Source organism: Panicum virgatum, chromosome 4K, assembly GCF_016808335.1.
Source record: "Panicum virgatum strain AP13 chromosome 4K, P.virgatum_v5, whole genome shotgun sequence".
NCBI classification, from domain to species: Eukaryota; Viridiplantae; Streptophyta; class Magnoliopsida; order Poales; family Poaceae; genus Panicum; species Panicum virgatum.
This window is the reverse complement of record NC_053139.1, coordinates 46600565-46613758: the sequence shown is the minus strand read 5'-3', so window position 1 is coordinate 46613758 and position 13194 is coordinate 46600565. Positions and strand designations below refer to the sequence as shown.

The following is a 13194-nucleotide window of genomic DNA, read 5'->3' as shown; positions in this document are numbered from 1 at the left end:
ATAAAAAAACTAATTGCATAGTTTTGATGTACGTTGCGAGACGAATCTTTTGAGCCTAGTTAGCCTATAATAGGACAATATTTACCACAAACAAACAAAAAGTGCTACAGTATACTACAGTGTCCGATGCGACCTTTTCTACCCGTTTTTCGCGGATCTAAACACAGCCTAACTAACTAATCCTAGCAAAAGGTTGGAGGCTGTAGCAATATACTAGCTAGCGTGCATGCAAGACAAGAGTGCAGGGTGTGATGTGTAGTAATAAATTTATTTACTTAGTCCTCATGCATGCTGTCAATGTGACCTTTGATATATGGAGGAATTTTGGAGGATTATTGGGCTTGGTTCACTACCAGATTTCAGAGCTTCGCCGTGTGTCCAAACCACACGGCGACGACAAACAGGCACACGGCAAAGGTTTCGCCGTCGGCCACCGACGGCGAAACCCTGACAGCGACGCTAGGCACGGCAAAGACCTAGTTTGCCGTGTGTCATATTTTTCTGGACTTGTTGTTGCATGTTTAACACACACAGACACACAAATCCACCCTTATTTAACAATTATATGAATACCTTGAATGGCCAGAACGCTGCTTACACAGCACATCGGTTCATTCTAGCAAAGATTGTACTTTGAACCCCCCCCCCCTCATTCATGATATATTTTGCATAACCTACAATAATGGTCCCGGAAATTATATACAGATCATACACACGTGACCTATTCGTTTACGACGTACGCCTACACATGAACTGCAATTAAGCGCCATTATTATTTTTCAACCAATTAAACCCTCATGCTTGCTTCAATTTGTGACAGCAAGCATGTGACAGCCATCTCCCATCCTTTTACGAATTAAAGCTAGCTCTTACATTTAATTTGGGACCATCCATCTCCATATGTATATGCTTGCATTGCTGCTGCTTCCATTTCCATCCCCACACTAATAGCTAGTGCTAACTGCTAAGTGCTACTTCATCTAATCATCATATGCATCCATGGCTATTAGTACAGAGAGGGCCGGGGTTGTCCTTAACCTAACAAGCTTAGCTAGCTCAGCACTACACACTTCCTCCATGCAGTGAAATTCCTGCACCTATGAAAGCACAGACAAGCTGACTGGGAGGACCCAAGATGGCACCCACCGGGCCCACTGCCCAGTGTACTATGGAGACTACAAATCTCAACTGGGAATAAATGAATATTTGCAATCAGGCCCCTAGACATGTAGCTGTGGTTGTACACATATATAGATCAGGGCAGGGTGTTAGGTGTGGATAGCATTGGCCCAATAAATTTTTATTGTTAGGTTCGATTCCTTCTTTTGCTGCAGCAGGATTCTGAAGGTCGCAAAGGAAGGGAAGAGAGCTAGCTTAGCAGCTATCTCTTGCTTGCTCATGAAAGAGGAGGTCAAAACTTTGTTGCCGAAGAGGGTCAAGTGGTCCACAAAATCTAACAAGGCCTAACTCATCATGCATGTCACTTTCCTCCTCCCATGTATGAGATGGAGATGGAGATGTGTAATTGGGGGCTTCTATGTGTTGTGCACCAATGTATATGACCAATACACATCAACTGCTTTTGTTTTTTTTTTAATTTTTTTTATAGTCCACTTCTTCAAAAAGGGCAAAATCGGATTCGTATGGTTGGTCGAATTAGTTAGGCATATATGCTAGCGTGCATTTTTTATGTGAGAGGATGGTATAATGCAACCTTAATTGCTCAATGGGCTACGTCAATTGAACTATGTAGGGTGTTGAATTCGCAACGTCTATAAATGCATAACGGAGACTATATATTGAGATCATAGAAACTGAATATTCTGCTGGTAGAACGTTAGGACCCTATAAGTAGCTAGGGAGATATATATCCGTATAGGTGTGTATTCATCACAAGAAAATGACCTTCAATTGGATGTAAAGTGGCGAAAGACACGGCTATTCATTTTAGTGCTAGCTACTATTTCTCTACTACATACAACAGGAAAAAGGTAGTATATATTGTTAGCAGGTTAAAATCAAGATCACGCACACATGTGCATGTGAGACCTAAGTGGACGCTCCTTTTGTAGAAATTTAATTTTCCTTAAGTTCTTATGTGTTTTGTTAATACATGAATATATGTAAATCATGTAATTGGTCCATTGGATTTGAAAATACACTCGTATATATGTGGCACACAAATTTGATAACTGTTACCAATGGTGGAACTATATTTTCCATATAATATAATAATTCATTTGATCCGATCTAACTGTTAAAAAAACAGAAGAAAGCGTAGATGGAGTCATCATATTATTTACTCAGATCATAAGTTTAGCACATCAACACAATCTACATGATGAAATAGTAATATCATCTTCTACCAAAATATGCACAATATATATCTAAACAAGAAGGATCATATATGTTATGAAAATATTTTTCATGATTAATGTACCAACATTAATTTTACATTATCAATCAAACTTTTTTTATTATATTTGGTGGCTGAAATTGAAAAAAAAGGATTGGAACTAGTTTTTTTTTTACGAAAGGCATTAGTACTACAAATGCATATGCTCACATATACGCACTAAAGCTACTTGTATTTACTATTGGAAGAAGTACATAGAAGCATACACATATCTACCTTATTTTCATCTACAACAAGCATGCATGCATGTTTAGCTAGCTACCTAAACAATATAATGAGTAGACAAGTAATTCGCACATGCATGCATGTCAGCCAAAAGAGAGAGCACAAACGTATTGTGCCTACGATACATCAAATCATCAATCAAACTAGAAGATTTAATTGCATAATGTTATGTCATTTTCACAAATCTGAGCTAGATTAGGTTGGGTGACGACTATATATAATAAATCAGATCAGCAGCAAATTTTTCCCTGCCTGCTTCATAAGAAAATAAGATAAAGGATTAGCTTGGGCATTGACTAACACAATAATGCAATTGCCGGCAAGGGACTCGACAGCTATTAGTTAAGATATATATATTCTTCTTAGTTACAATACTCTCTCAAGCTTGATTCTACGGTGTGGTCATTTGGTAAATACTGGGCAATTCATTCTCTGGCCACGATACATCCAACGATCGAAGACATTATATTTTTTCTCAATTTTTTATACTCTTATTTGGTATCATCAGGATCTTTGTTAGAGCATTAATATTATTTAAATTGCTGAAAAATAGTGCAGTGTCCATGTTTCAAGACTTCCTATATATAACCGTAAGATTGGAAGCACAACTTGTCGTGTGCATGCATGTATAGCTGGTTTATGCGCATGCACATTTCCTTGTAATTGAGAGAACAAATCAAGGCTTTATCGACTGATAAGGGTTTCACATCCTATAATTCAAGGTAGATAGCCACACATATATAGAGCACAGTTCATATATTGGCCAAATCTGACCAAGTTATGCTTTGTTATGGTGTTCTAGATTTTACAAAAATTCGTTCTATAGCTCATATATGCTTCTACGATAGTACGTCCATTCTAAAATATAACAACTTTTGACTGCCGCAGGACCAAGGATGATATCCAGGATGACTGCCGCGCCTGACGCCATGCCCTACAGTGTACTTCCTACAGTATTCGGTCACTGTACCCCGCGATTCGGGGGAAAACGACGACTTCCACGCCCCCACTCATGTGCGCCGCCCCTCCTTGTGACTATAAAAGGAGGAGGCAGACTTCCTTTACGCGGACTCTCGCTCTCGGACTCACGCTCTCTTACGCTCTCTCTCGGAGGACACTAGAACGCTCCTAGACGAGATCCATCATCACCCGCGCTCCGGCATCCCTATTCGCCCGTTCAACCCCTCTTCTAGCAGAGACTTGGGAGCCTTCCTCCCTCTCTCGCTTTGCTTGTACCCCCTACTACAAGCATGTCGGGTGCAAGATAATACAGTGCCCTCGCACACCCCCTTTGCTGGACGTACGGCCTCGTGGCCGGAACCAGGATAAACCGTGCGTTACTGTGTTGCCTCTTGCATCATCATCTGGGACGAGAAAACACGCAATATTTACTAGTTGGGATCCAGGCCCCCGGGTCGGGACACCGACAGCAATGGAGCAATAATGTTCGTGTTGTTAGTTTGCACAGTATTACTAAATGAGATGTTATCCCAGGGATGGATGTTCTCTTCTAATATAAAACTGCATAGCTTTCGTAAGAAATTCTAGCATTTCGGTATTTAACTAAATGACCTAATTTAATTTGAAGCATCTCCAATAAGATATATGCCTGCATCTGAGTACACTACTAGTATTAATTTATTTATGTTCAACTCCAATTATTCCTAAAAAAGTAAAGTAACTTTTGCCGCGACTTAATTAGGTACTTGCAAGATCATCAATATTATGTAAGCACCATTATTTACTAGAATTTAAGTCATGTATGAATGCAAATATATATAGCTAGATCACTAGTAAGTGAATTAAGGGAGAATAGAAGGGACGACAAGCACGAAACATAATTAGTTATACATGCTAATAACTTTGAATATACACCACATACAAAACTTAGATCCAATAAAGGGCATCTATAAATGTGCTAACAATTATGAACAAATGTAGATGATGTGTACGCCACTGTGTGAGAGAAAAAAAAATCAAATGTATGCACAACAAAGGAGCATGCATGAACTTTCTGATCTTCTCTTGATTAATTGGGCTATAGAACTGCGTTAACAATAATCCTTGGTGTCCAAATTACAGCATGTCAGTATGTCACGCATGTAAAAGCTCTCTGTTTTTTCTTGAAAATAGAGGAAAGTATATAGTAGAGATGTGAGCTAGACGAAGGGGAAAAGGAACAAACAAAGTAGAGATGTGGCTCTACAGCTAGATATGGCACAAGGACTGTACACACTGTACCACTCTACATGTAGGCCGGCCGAGCTATCAAATTTTACAGAGCAGTGAAGCTAGGACAAGAGATCACATACCAAACTCCAGAACGCCGTACTCCTTTTGTTTTTGTTCAAAATTTATGGGTGGGTAACACACATGAGCATGGCCCAAGTATAGTTATCAATTGAAAGTGATGAGAAGTGTTTAATTTGTCAAGTGAAGGCATGTTATTCTGGCTGTGAACTCAGAGACTAATGCCTAGGCTGGATCAACCCTAAAGCTTTTTCAAGAGAGTATAAGCCATATGCACATTTTTTCTTTAAACGACAAATCATGTACATTGTTGACATTCTTCCATCATTCCATGTGACTGGTATATGGTGATTTCCTTTTTTATTGTTAAAGAATTGCAACATTGATCTACGTCACTTCACCAAAAGAATATTGCAAATAGTACCCCTAGGAAAAGAGAAACAGTGGTGTGACAAGGTCACTATGTACTCTAGAGAGAGAAATGGATCGGAGGAGGGGAGAGAGAGGCCAAGACGTTGCAAGGGCAGCATCGTGGAGATTAGCCAAAGGAACTAATCCAAAAGCCACATCAATCCCTGCAAAAATGCATAGAAATACTGCTGTACTTTCCCATGTTATGGAGCAAGCAGAAGCTGATTGCTCATCCATCCCAAGGTAGAACAGCAAGTTGCTTAAAAAGAACCAAACTGGAGGAACAAAACATGCATCATCGGTAGAGCCCAAAACATGCAACAAATCATATAAAAAGCACCAATGCAAGAAACGGCCAACTTTACACACAATGCAAATCCAGAGAGAGAAGCTTCCCCATGCATGTACATAATACATACAAAAGCAGCAGATTGTTTATTTCAAACAAAAAAGCAGCAGATTGATTAATGCAGGCAAGCACATTGTGATCTACGTATAGTAGTACTAGTGTAGTAGGAGCTACTTAATTATATATATAACTATACTCATGGGAGGATTAGCCTTATAATAAACTAGATGATACTATACAGTATCACTAACTAATCACATGCTGCATGTCAAATGGAGTAAATTAAACAATCGAGGAGAAAACAAATCAAGTCCCATCATTTGAGGAATGAAACTACACTTAAAATTCTTCTCTTTGCATTGCATTAAGGTGGCTAACTTATAAGCTCGAAATAAGATTGACCAACAAGGAGAAGTACTAGCTCTAGCTAACAACATTATGCTCGATTGATCGCACATTAGTGTTCATCGATCATCGACTCGAATGAGTAGTAGTAGTAGTAGTAGTAGTAACAATTAAAATCTCTTGTCTCGAATTCGTTTGCTGATCATCATGACGACGACGACTTAGCTCTCATGCTCATCTTTTTGGAAGTAAATGGTCGAAACCATCAAGGAATTAATCTAGGATAGGAATTGAAGCAGCAGCTAGCTAATTAAGCTAGGTTCTAGGGTTATGAGGGAAGAACTGGGTGCCTGCGGCGAAGGCGCCGATCGGTGTCGGGTACGGGTCCATCAGCACCGCCGCGGACGTCGCCACCGTCGCCGCCGCCTCGCTGCTCCCCGCCGGCGACGACCCTTCCCTCGCCTGCCCCGTCAGCTGGTGGTACTCCGCCGAGGACGGCGGCAGCTGGCCCACCGCCGCGTCATCCGCCGGCCCGTGGTTGCGCAGGATCCCCTTGAAAGTGTGCCCGCCGATGCTCACCGCCGTCTGGTACGCGAGCTCCGCATCCGGCTCGTCCACCGGCCCGATCCGCACGCACCGGAACACCGCCTCCACGTTCAGCTCCGGCGGGAACCTCCCACCGCCGCCGTCTCCTGCAACCGCGTCGTGCGCCGCCATCATTTGGTTATTAGATAATCTACGCGTCATGCCATGCCATGCCGTGCCGCCGTGCCGTGCGCTCGTAACAGTGTGGCGCGGCGGAGGACAGTGGAGTGCGCAGCGCAATTGAAAAGAGGCGGCCGGCATACCTGAGGAAGTGGTGGTGGTGACCATCGCGGAGTTGGCCGACGGCAAGCGGCCGAGGGACCGGACGAGCTCGCGCGGCCGCTTGCTCGCGGCCGCAGCGGCGGCGGCGGCGCTGGCGCTGTTGCTGTTGGCGGCGCCGCGAAAGAGCGCGGCGAGCTGCTGCTGGCGCTCGCGGCGCTTGGCGGCGGGGACCCAGGTGCTCTTGACGTGGGTCGGGCAGCTGAAGCCGCGGCTCCGGCAGCAGGTCCGGCACCGCATGTGGGCGCAGTCCTTCTTGGCGTTGTTGCCGCAGTCCTGGCAGCTCGTCCCCGCCCTGCCGCCCCCGGCGCCTCCGCCGCCAGGGCCTCCGATCCCACCGCTGCCGTCATGCGAGGAGAACCCCAGCACGACTCCCGTCGCCACGCCGGAAGAGAAGAACTGCGACGTGTGCGGCGCGGCGGCCGCCTGCTGGTGCGGGTGCCATAGCTGGAACCCTATCCCCCCGCCCCCGCCGCCGCTGGCCGCCGTGTCGGCGGCCGCGGCGGCCGCCCCGCGCGCGTACAGGAACAGGCTGTCGGCGCCGATCGGGTGATCGCCGGCGCGGTCTCCGCCTCTCCCACCTCCTCCTCCGCCGCCTCTCAGAGAGAAGCCAGCCATGCGAGGCCGCAACCACCACCCATCAAGAAGAGCGAGCGAGAGTGCACCACAAAGAAGCCTCTCTCCCTCGCCTAGCTCCTAGTAGTCTCCTACAGCAAAAAAAAACAAGTAGAGATCTTGGGAGTAAGAAAAAAGCAGCTGCAGAAGCTGCAGAGGCAACAGCAACAACAGAACACGGCAGCGGGCATGGGGTTGTGTGGCATGTATGTAGGTTAGATGAGCTGCTGCGTATGTAGATTGACATAGCTCAGTACGTAGTGGATGGATGGATCGTAGATCTGTAGAGAGAAGCTCATAGAGATAGAGAGAGATTTGTGCAAGCAAGCGTAGGAGATGCGGATAGGCTTGCTGATGAGTGGCATATGCATGTGGGAGTAGTGAGAGAAGCTTGCTCCACTACTCGACTAGCACCTCCTCATCACTCATCAGTGCTACTACTCACCTTGCCTTTGCTGAAAATAGGAAGCTCGCCTCTAATCCGCCTCTTCTTGCTTAATTGCTTTCCTCTCTTGGCCCCTTGGGTCTAAGCCTCTCTTTCTCTCTCTAGAAGTAGTATCTGGAGGAGGAGGAGGAGGAGGGGGAGGGCCGGGGAGGAGGCAGGTTAGCTGCTGTGATGAGTAGTAGTGGTATAGAGAACGCAAGCGAGCGAGGGAGAGTCGGAGAGAGCTGCTTTTTGGGGTACGGTGGTGAGGAGATGAGGTGTGTTAGGCTATATAAAGAGGAGGAAGAAGAGATGGGGAGAAGGGAAGAAAGGGGACGAATTCGAGGGCGCCTGCAAACGCCGCCATGGAGACGGCTCGGACCTTAATTTCTATTTATTGCTCGCGCACAGCTCACCTCTCTTACCTCTCTCTCTCCGTTGCCTTGGTGGCGTGCTCCCTTCTCTGTCCACCCAACCAGATGGAAGAGAGAAGGGATGCAAGCAAGAGAGAGGAAAAGGATGAAAAGGAGAGAGAGAGAGAATGTGGTAGTGTATTTTTCTTCCTTTTCTTTTGCAGAGTTTGTTTTGCTTTGCCTTTGCCACCCTTTTTACATTTTGTACCTCGCCTTGCCGAGTTATTACCGCAGCTGTCCTTGCCCCCTTCTTCATGCCTCGATCGATCGCTTGTCAATAACAGCATGACTACATGGCGACAGAGGACAGGGAGGAATTTTTACTGACAGGAGAAAGAATACCTTTGCAGCGTGGTCGTCGTCTTCCTCTTCCCCACAGCTCGCATGCACTGCACTTGGGAGTTCAGTTCAGTTGGTAGTTATCTGAGTGTATTATTCTATTATTTGATGTCCATGTCCAACAGAAGGGTGAATACTCCTACTACTACACAGTACTAGTAGCATGCATGCATGCATGATATTTTTCAATAACAAAACATCATAATAATACACTTGCCAATTTTTAGTAACTTATTAAATGATGAATGAAGAGATGTATATTTCTATGGTTGGAATAACAGAGCATGCATGGTCTCTTTTATTTATTTTTTCTACTTTCTAAAAAGGGAATGTATCTAGTGCAAACCACAGCCTTCGTGAAAACCCATGCAAACCATGACAAATAAGTCGTCTAAATTCAGCAAAAAAAATTACACAAGTAGATAATATGATGGTACACAACCTTGTAAAATATCTTGTCAAAACTCGACTTTGTTTGTGAGATATAAAAATAACAAATTTCAAGCCAGAAAGATGTCCAGATGATTTGTTAGAAATTTGTTATTTTTATATCTCACAAACAAAGTCGAGTTTGGACAAGATATTTTACAACATTGTATATCATCATATCATCTACATGCCAGATTTTTTTGGTGAATTTAGACGACATTTTTACCGTGGTTTGCACGAGTTTTCACGAAATTATAGTTTGCACATGATTGTAAATGACACAGTACCGTACTACTTATTAGCTACCCGAAGTACAAGGGCAGCACTATATATGTAGGCAGATCCACTTAGCTAGGTGTGGTCAAAAGTAACGTACACTACACAAGCATGGAGCCTACAAGCTGCAACAATTCAATTCAGTCCAATTCGTGCATAAACTTTAAGCTTGCTTATTAACACTATATATCTAGCGCATTAATGTGCGTGTCCTTGCATATTGTCACAATGAATGTGTTACTTGGAAACAACTGATTTGCTATATAGATTCAGAGGTAGATAGAGTACAAGAGAATTAGGAGTATTATTGGAGTACTGTGGAATAATGTGGACATGCATGCATGAAAAATAAAATTTGTAAGCCCTTGCATAAAAAATGTACCTTGCTTCACCCTGTGAAATGTTTCAGAGTTCATGGTAGATTTACTTATGGGTGAGACATCTAGTATATTCCGATCCAGCACCTTTGCTGGCTGGGTGAGCAAATTAAATCTTTTGGGCCGGCCGGGACAAGCACTGCATGCTATAGTGTGTAGGAGTAGTACCTGCTTGTTGCAGACAGGAAATGTTGCACGCACTCTCAAAAACTGTTGGGAATTTTCATCCGCCTGTGCCATCACCGGAAAGCTGATTTTGCAGGCGGAGTGGAGCAGGAGCAGTGAAAAAAAGGCAAAGCGAAAAAAAAAAGATAGAGTCATAGAGAGGGGGGGGGGGGGGGGGGGGGGGGGACGGAACGGGAGCGGCGGCAGCGGCAGCTAGGAGTGGTGGCCGTAGCTGGGCGAGTTTAAAACCCCGAGGGGGGCGCGTAGCGTGGGGCCATCCCGGCCGTCTAGGCGCCAGCGGACGGCGCACGCCTCTCCACGTGGCGGGAATCCAGGGCCTGTGTCGGGTGGCCTTTCCGGCCGGCCGCGAAAGCCGCCGCTGCTGCCCCTGCCCGGCGGCAGAGCAGCTCTCTCTCTCTCGACCACGTTCTTGCACGCCATGGGAGGTAGCAGGGAGGGAGACGCGCGAGCGCGGCGGCACTGTAGCTAGGCGGCAGTAGGGTGAGGCGGCAGCGAGGAGAGGGTGAACAGTGACTGACTAGTGAGAGAAGCTTCATGCATGGACATGGACATGGATGGATCCCTGCAGAGAGTGCAGGCAGGCAGCTGGCCGTGGCCCGGCGCCGTGTTTGTTGTTGCGGCCATGGCGTTAGTTTTAAATTGGTGTCTTGTTGTCACCACATGCCTGCTTCCGACGACGCTGCTGCTGTTCATCCTGGCATTGCCATGGCATATTGGCATGGCGTGGGGCGTCGACACCAGTTGGTCTAGAATCTGCTGTCAGTGCGTCATGATCCTCCACCCATTGCCTTAAAAAGGTCGCTGATGATCATCATGTAAAGCACACCCCAGGCTGCAGGGATCCTCTGCGCCGCGCCGCCACACCTACTACCTTGTGAGCTTGTCTCGTGTCCCTGTGGCACTACTATACCCACCCGTCGTGCATTTTTAGCATCGCGTAGCCGGCCGGGTCAAATCCTGTCAGTCTAGAATTAACGAAGCATTTGCTGGGTTTACCTTTTTGGACCAAGCGAGGATAAAATGCCCAAAAGAGCAGCAAAAAGGAGGTCTTATTAGCTTGACGATACATGGTGAGAGCACAAACGCAGACAACTATATATATTAATTAGCTAGTGACAAGTCCTACTCCATATGTTGAAAAAGGTAATAAGGTGTTTTAATTTCATCCTAAGTGAAACTTGATTATTTAATTTTTTGACCAGATTTATAAAAAAAAGTACATCATCAACGTCTCCAACACTAAGTTAGTTTTATTAAATCCATCATGAAATACGTCCTGATGGTCGCAGGTATTTGGTACTATAGATATTAATATATTTTTCCATGAACTTCAAATGAATTCACAAAAGTTTGAATTAGGATAAAATGGCCCAAAAAACAAGTATACATATGTGGCCTAGCTATAATTTGGAATGAGGGATTTTCCCCGATTCCTACGGGAATTCAAACGATTATGCAAAAATCTTGTGAAATTCATGCGTGCCAAAAGAGGCCTACGACGACATATGGGAGCTAGCTGCTGGGGGTAAAGAAAAAGCGACAGCTGGTCTGTAATTATTGAAATGATCAAAACTAAAGTACACCTTGAACTAGTACTATACACACACATCCTGCCATTGATTAGCATGGAAGTTGTAGTAATCGACGGTGACAAGTGCGGCTACTATATATACTTTCTTGAAACTTGAAGCTGAGGTTGACAACTACTCCCTCCTTCCCTGTTTATAAGGCATGGTGGAACATGACACGGTCTTCTAAACAACACTTTGACTATTTATTTATCATATATTATATCACTTTTGATTATAAACTTATAATCATTGTAAAATATATTTGATTATGAATCCAATCATATGAAATTTGCATTATAAAAATAAAAATTTAATAGTCAAATTATTGGTCAAAGATGACAAAGTTTGAATCTTGATATACGTGTATGCCTTATAAACAGGGAAGGAGGGAGTATATTAGTTTCTTAATGTGCTCATAATACATTTACATGCTGCCGTGACGTGACAGCAAATAAACCATATGACAAGGTCGTATGGTAGCTATATAGCAAAAACATGCATGGGCCTCCACTCCGACTGTTCCAGCAGTTGCATGCACTTCTCCTACTACCTCTGATCCTACATGTATGTATCCAAGCGCAGCAACCAGCATTCCTAGTAGCCACTTTTGTTGGTTAAGCTAGCAGCAGGCGGTCTTATCAGCTTAGGTCTTTGGTCTCTACCTATACTAGTGGGTCCTCATCATCTGTTGCTCCGCCATGTAGAGACACCATGGATATATAGTGATCATAACCAACTGAAATCAAGTCTTTTCCATAGCTCAGTACGCACTATATATATGTGCTGGAGGCCAACAGCCAGCTGAGACCAAAATGATGAGCTCATAACATGTGTGTAATATCTTGTGTATGATGTTGCTCTACAAATATAAGGAGTGGGTAGCAAGCGAAATTAATTAGATTAGGTTGCGCCTCTTTTTGATCGAGCGATCAGTCGGTAGAGCGATGACGATTACTGGCCAGTTTGCAATGATCAAGTCAAGTTTCCATCTCGCTCTCGACTGATCGACATTTGTATGGTTGCAATACTAATGAGTCCTTTCAAGGTCGATCGATATGATAAAAGGTAGACCAAATGACCAACCAACCAGCGGTAGGTTATATGGACGATCGATCTAGCTATATGTCGTTTCAGTAAAGAAAAAAAGAGAGAAGAAGGAATTGAAAGAATGCGCAACAAGTATAGAGGGTGCATATGTGTCGACAAGGTATCTTGTCGATGGGAGTAGTTGATTCACACAGTGGAAAAGTTCAAGTAGTGTCCAAAATTACACAGTAGCGTGCACTAAAATTAAAGATCGATCTGATCCTCAGAGGATTGGATGATAGAATTAATAAAGTGATCCATTGATTACCATAGAGATGCAGTCCGGGTGCCGTACTAAGATTTTGTTACGGTGAACGGCGGCTTAGAGGCCTAGTAATAATATACTTATCTGAATATCGATCGAGTTGGATCTCAGATCAAACCCCATCATTAGCTCAATAAATTTAGATGAAAAGACTATTGTCCTGAAAAAATAGATGGATGGGCCAAGTGAATTCCAATAATTATATATATGCTCAGCAAGTACTGAATAATAAAAACAACTGCCAGCTTCGATTCTCTTCAGGCCCCATTTTCTCTCCTGTACAACACTGGAGCGGTTTGTCTGAACCAGGCAAGAATAGAATATGTATGCATATATTCTCTTTCTGCCATCGA

General features: G+C 44.2%; 1 protein-coding gene across 2 annotated transcripts; it reads right to left on the bottom strand.

The window, feature by feature from the left end:
• Positions 1-5970: 5970 nt before the first annotated feature.
• Positions 5971-8434, bottom strand: LOC120704467 (protein SHI RELATED SEQUENCE 1-like). 2 transcript variants are annotated; one of them, XM_039988862.1, is made up of 3 exons: positions 7921-8434; positions 6845-7567; positions 5971-6688 (listed from the first exon to the last, which is right to left on the bottom strand). In XM_039988862.1, exons 2-3 carry the CDS (start codon positions 7476-7478, stop codon positions 6312-6314), a joined length of 1011 nt encoding a protein of 336 aa, XP_039844796.1. In that variant the 5' UTR covers positions 7479-7567; positions 7921-8434; the 3' UTR covers positions 5971-6311. The 2 variants fall into 2 exon arrangements, with proteins under 2 accessions (XP_039844796.1, XP_039844797.1); XM_039988863.1 differs by having other exon boundaries at positions 6845-7556.
• Between the last annotated feature and the right edge of the window lie 4760 nt (positions 8435-13194).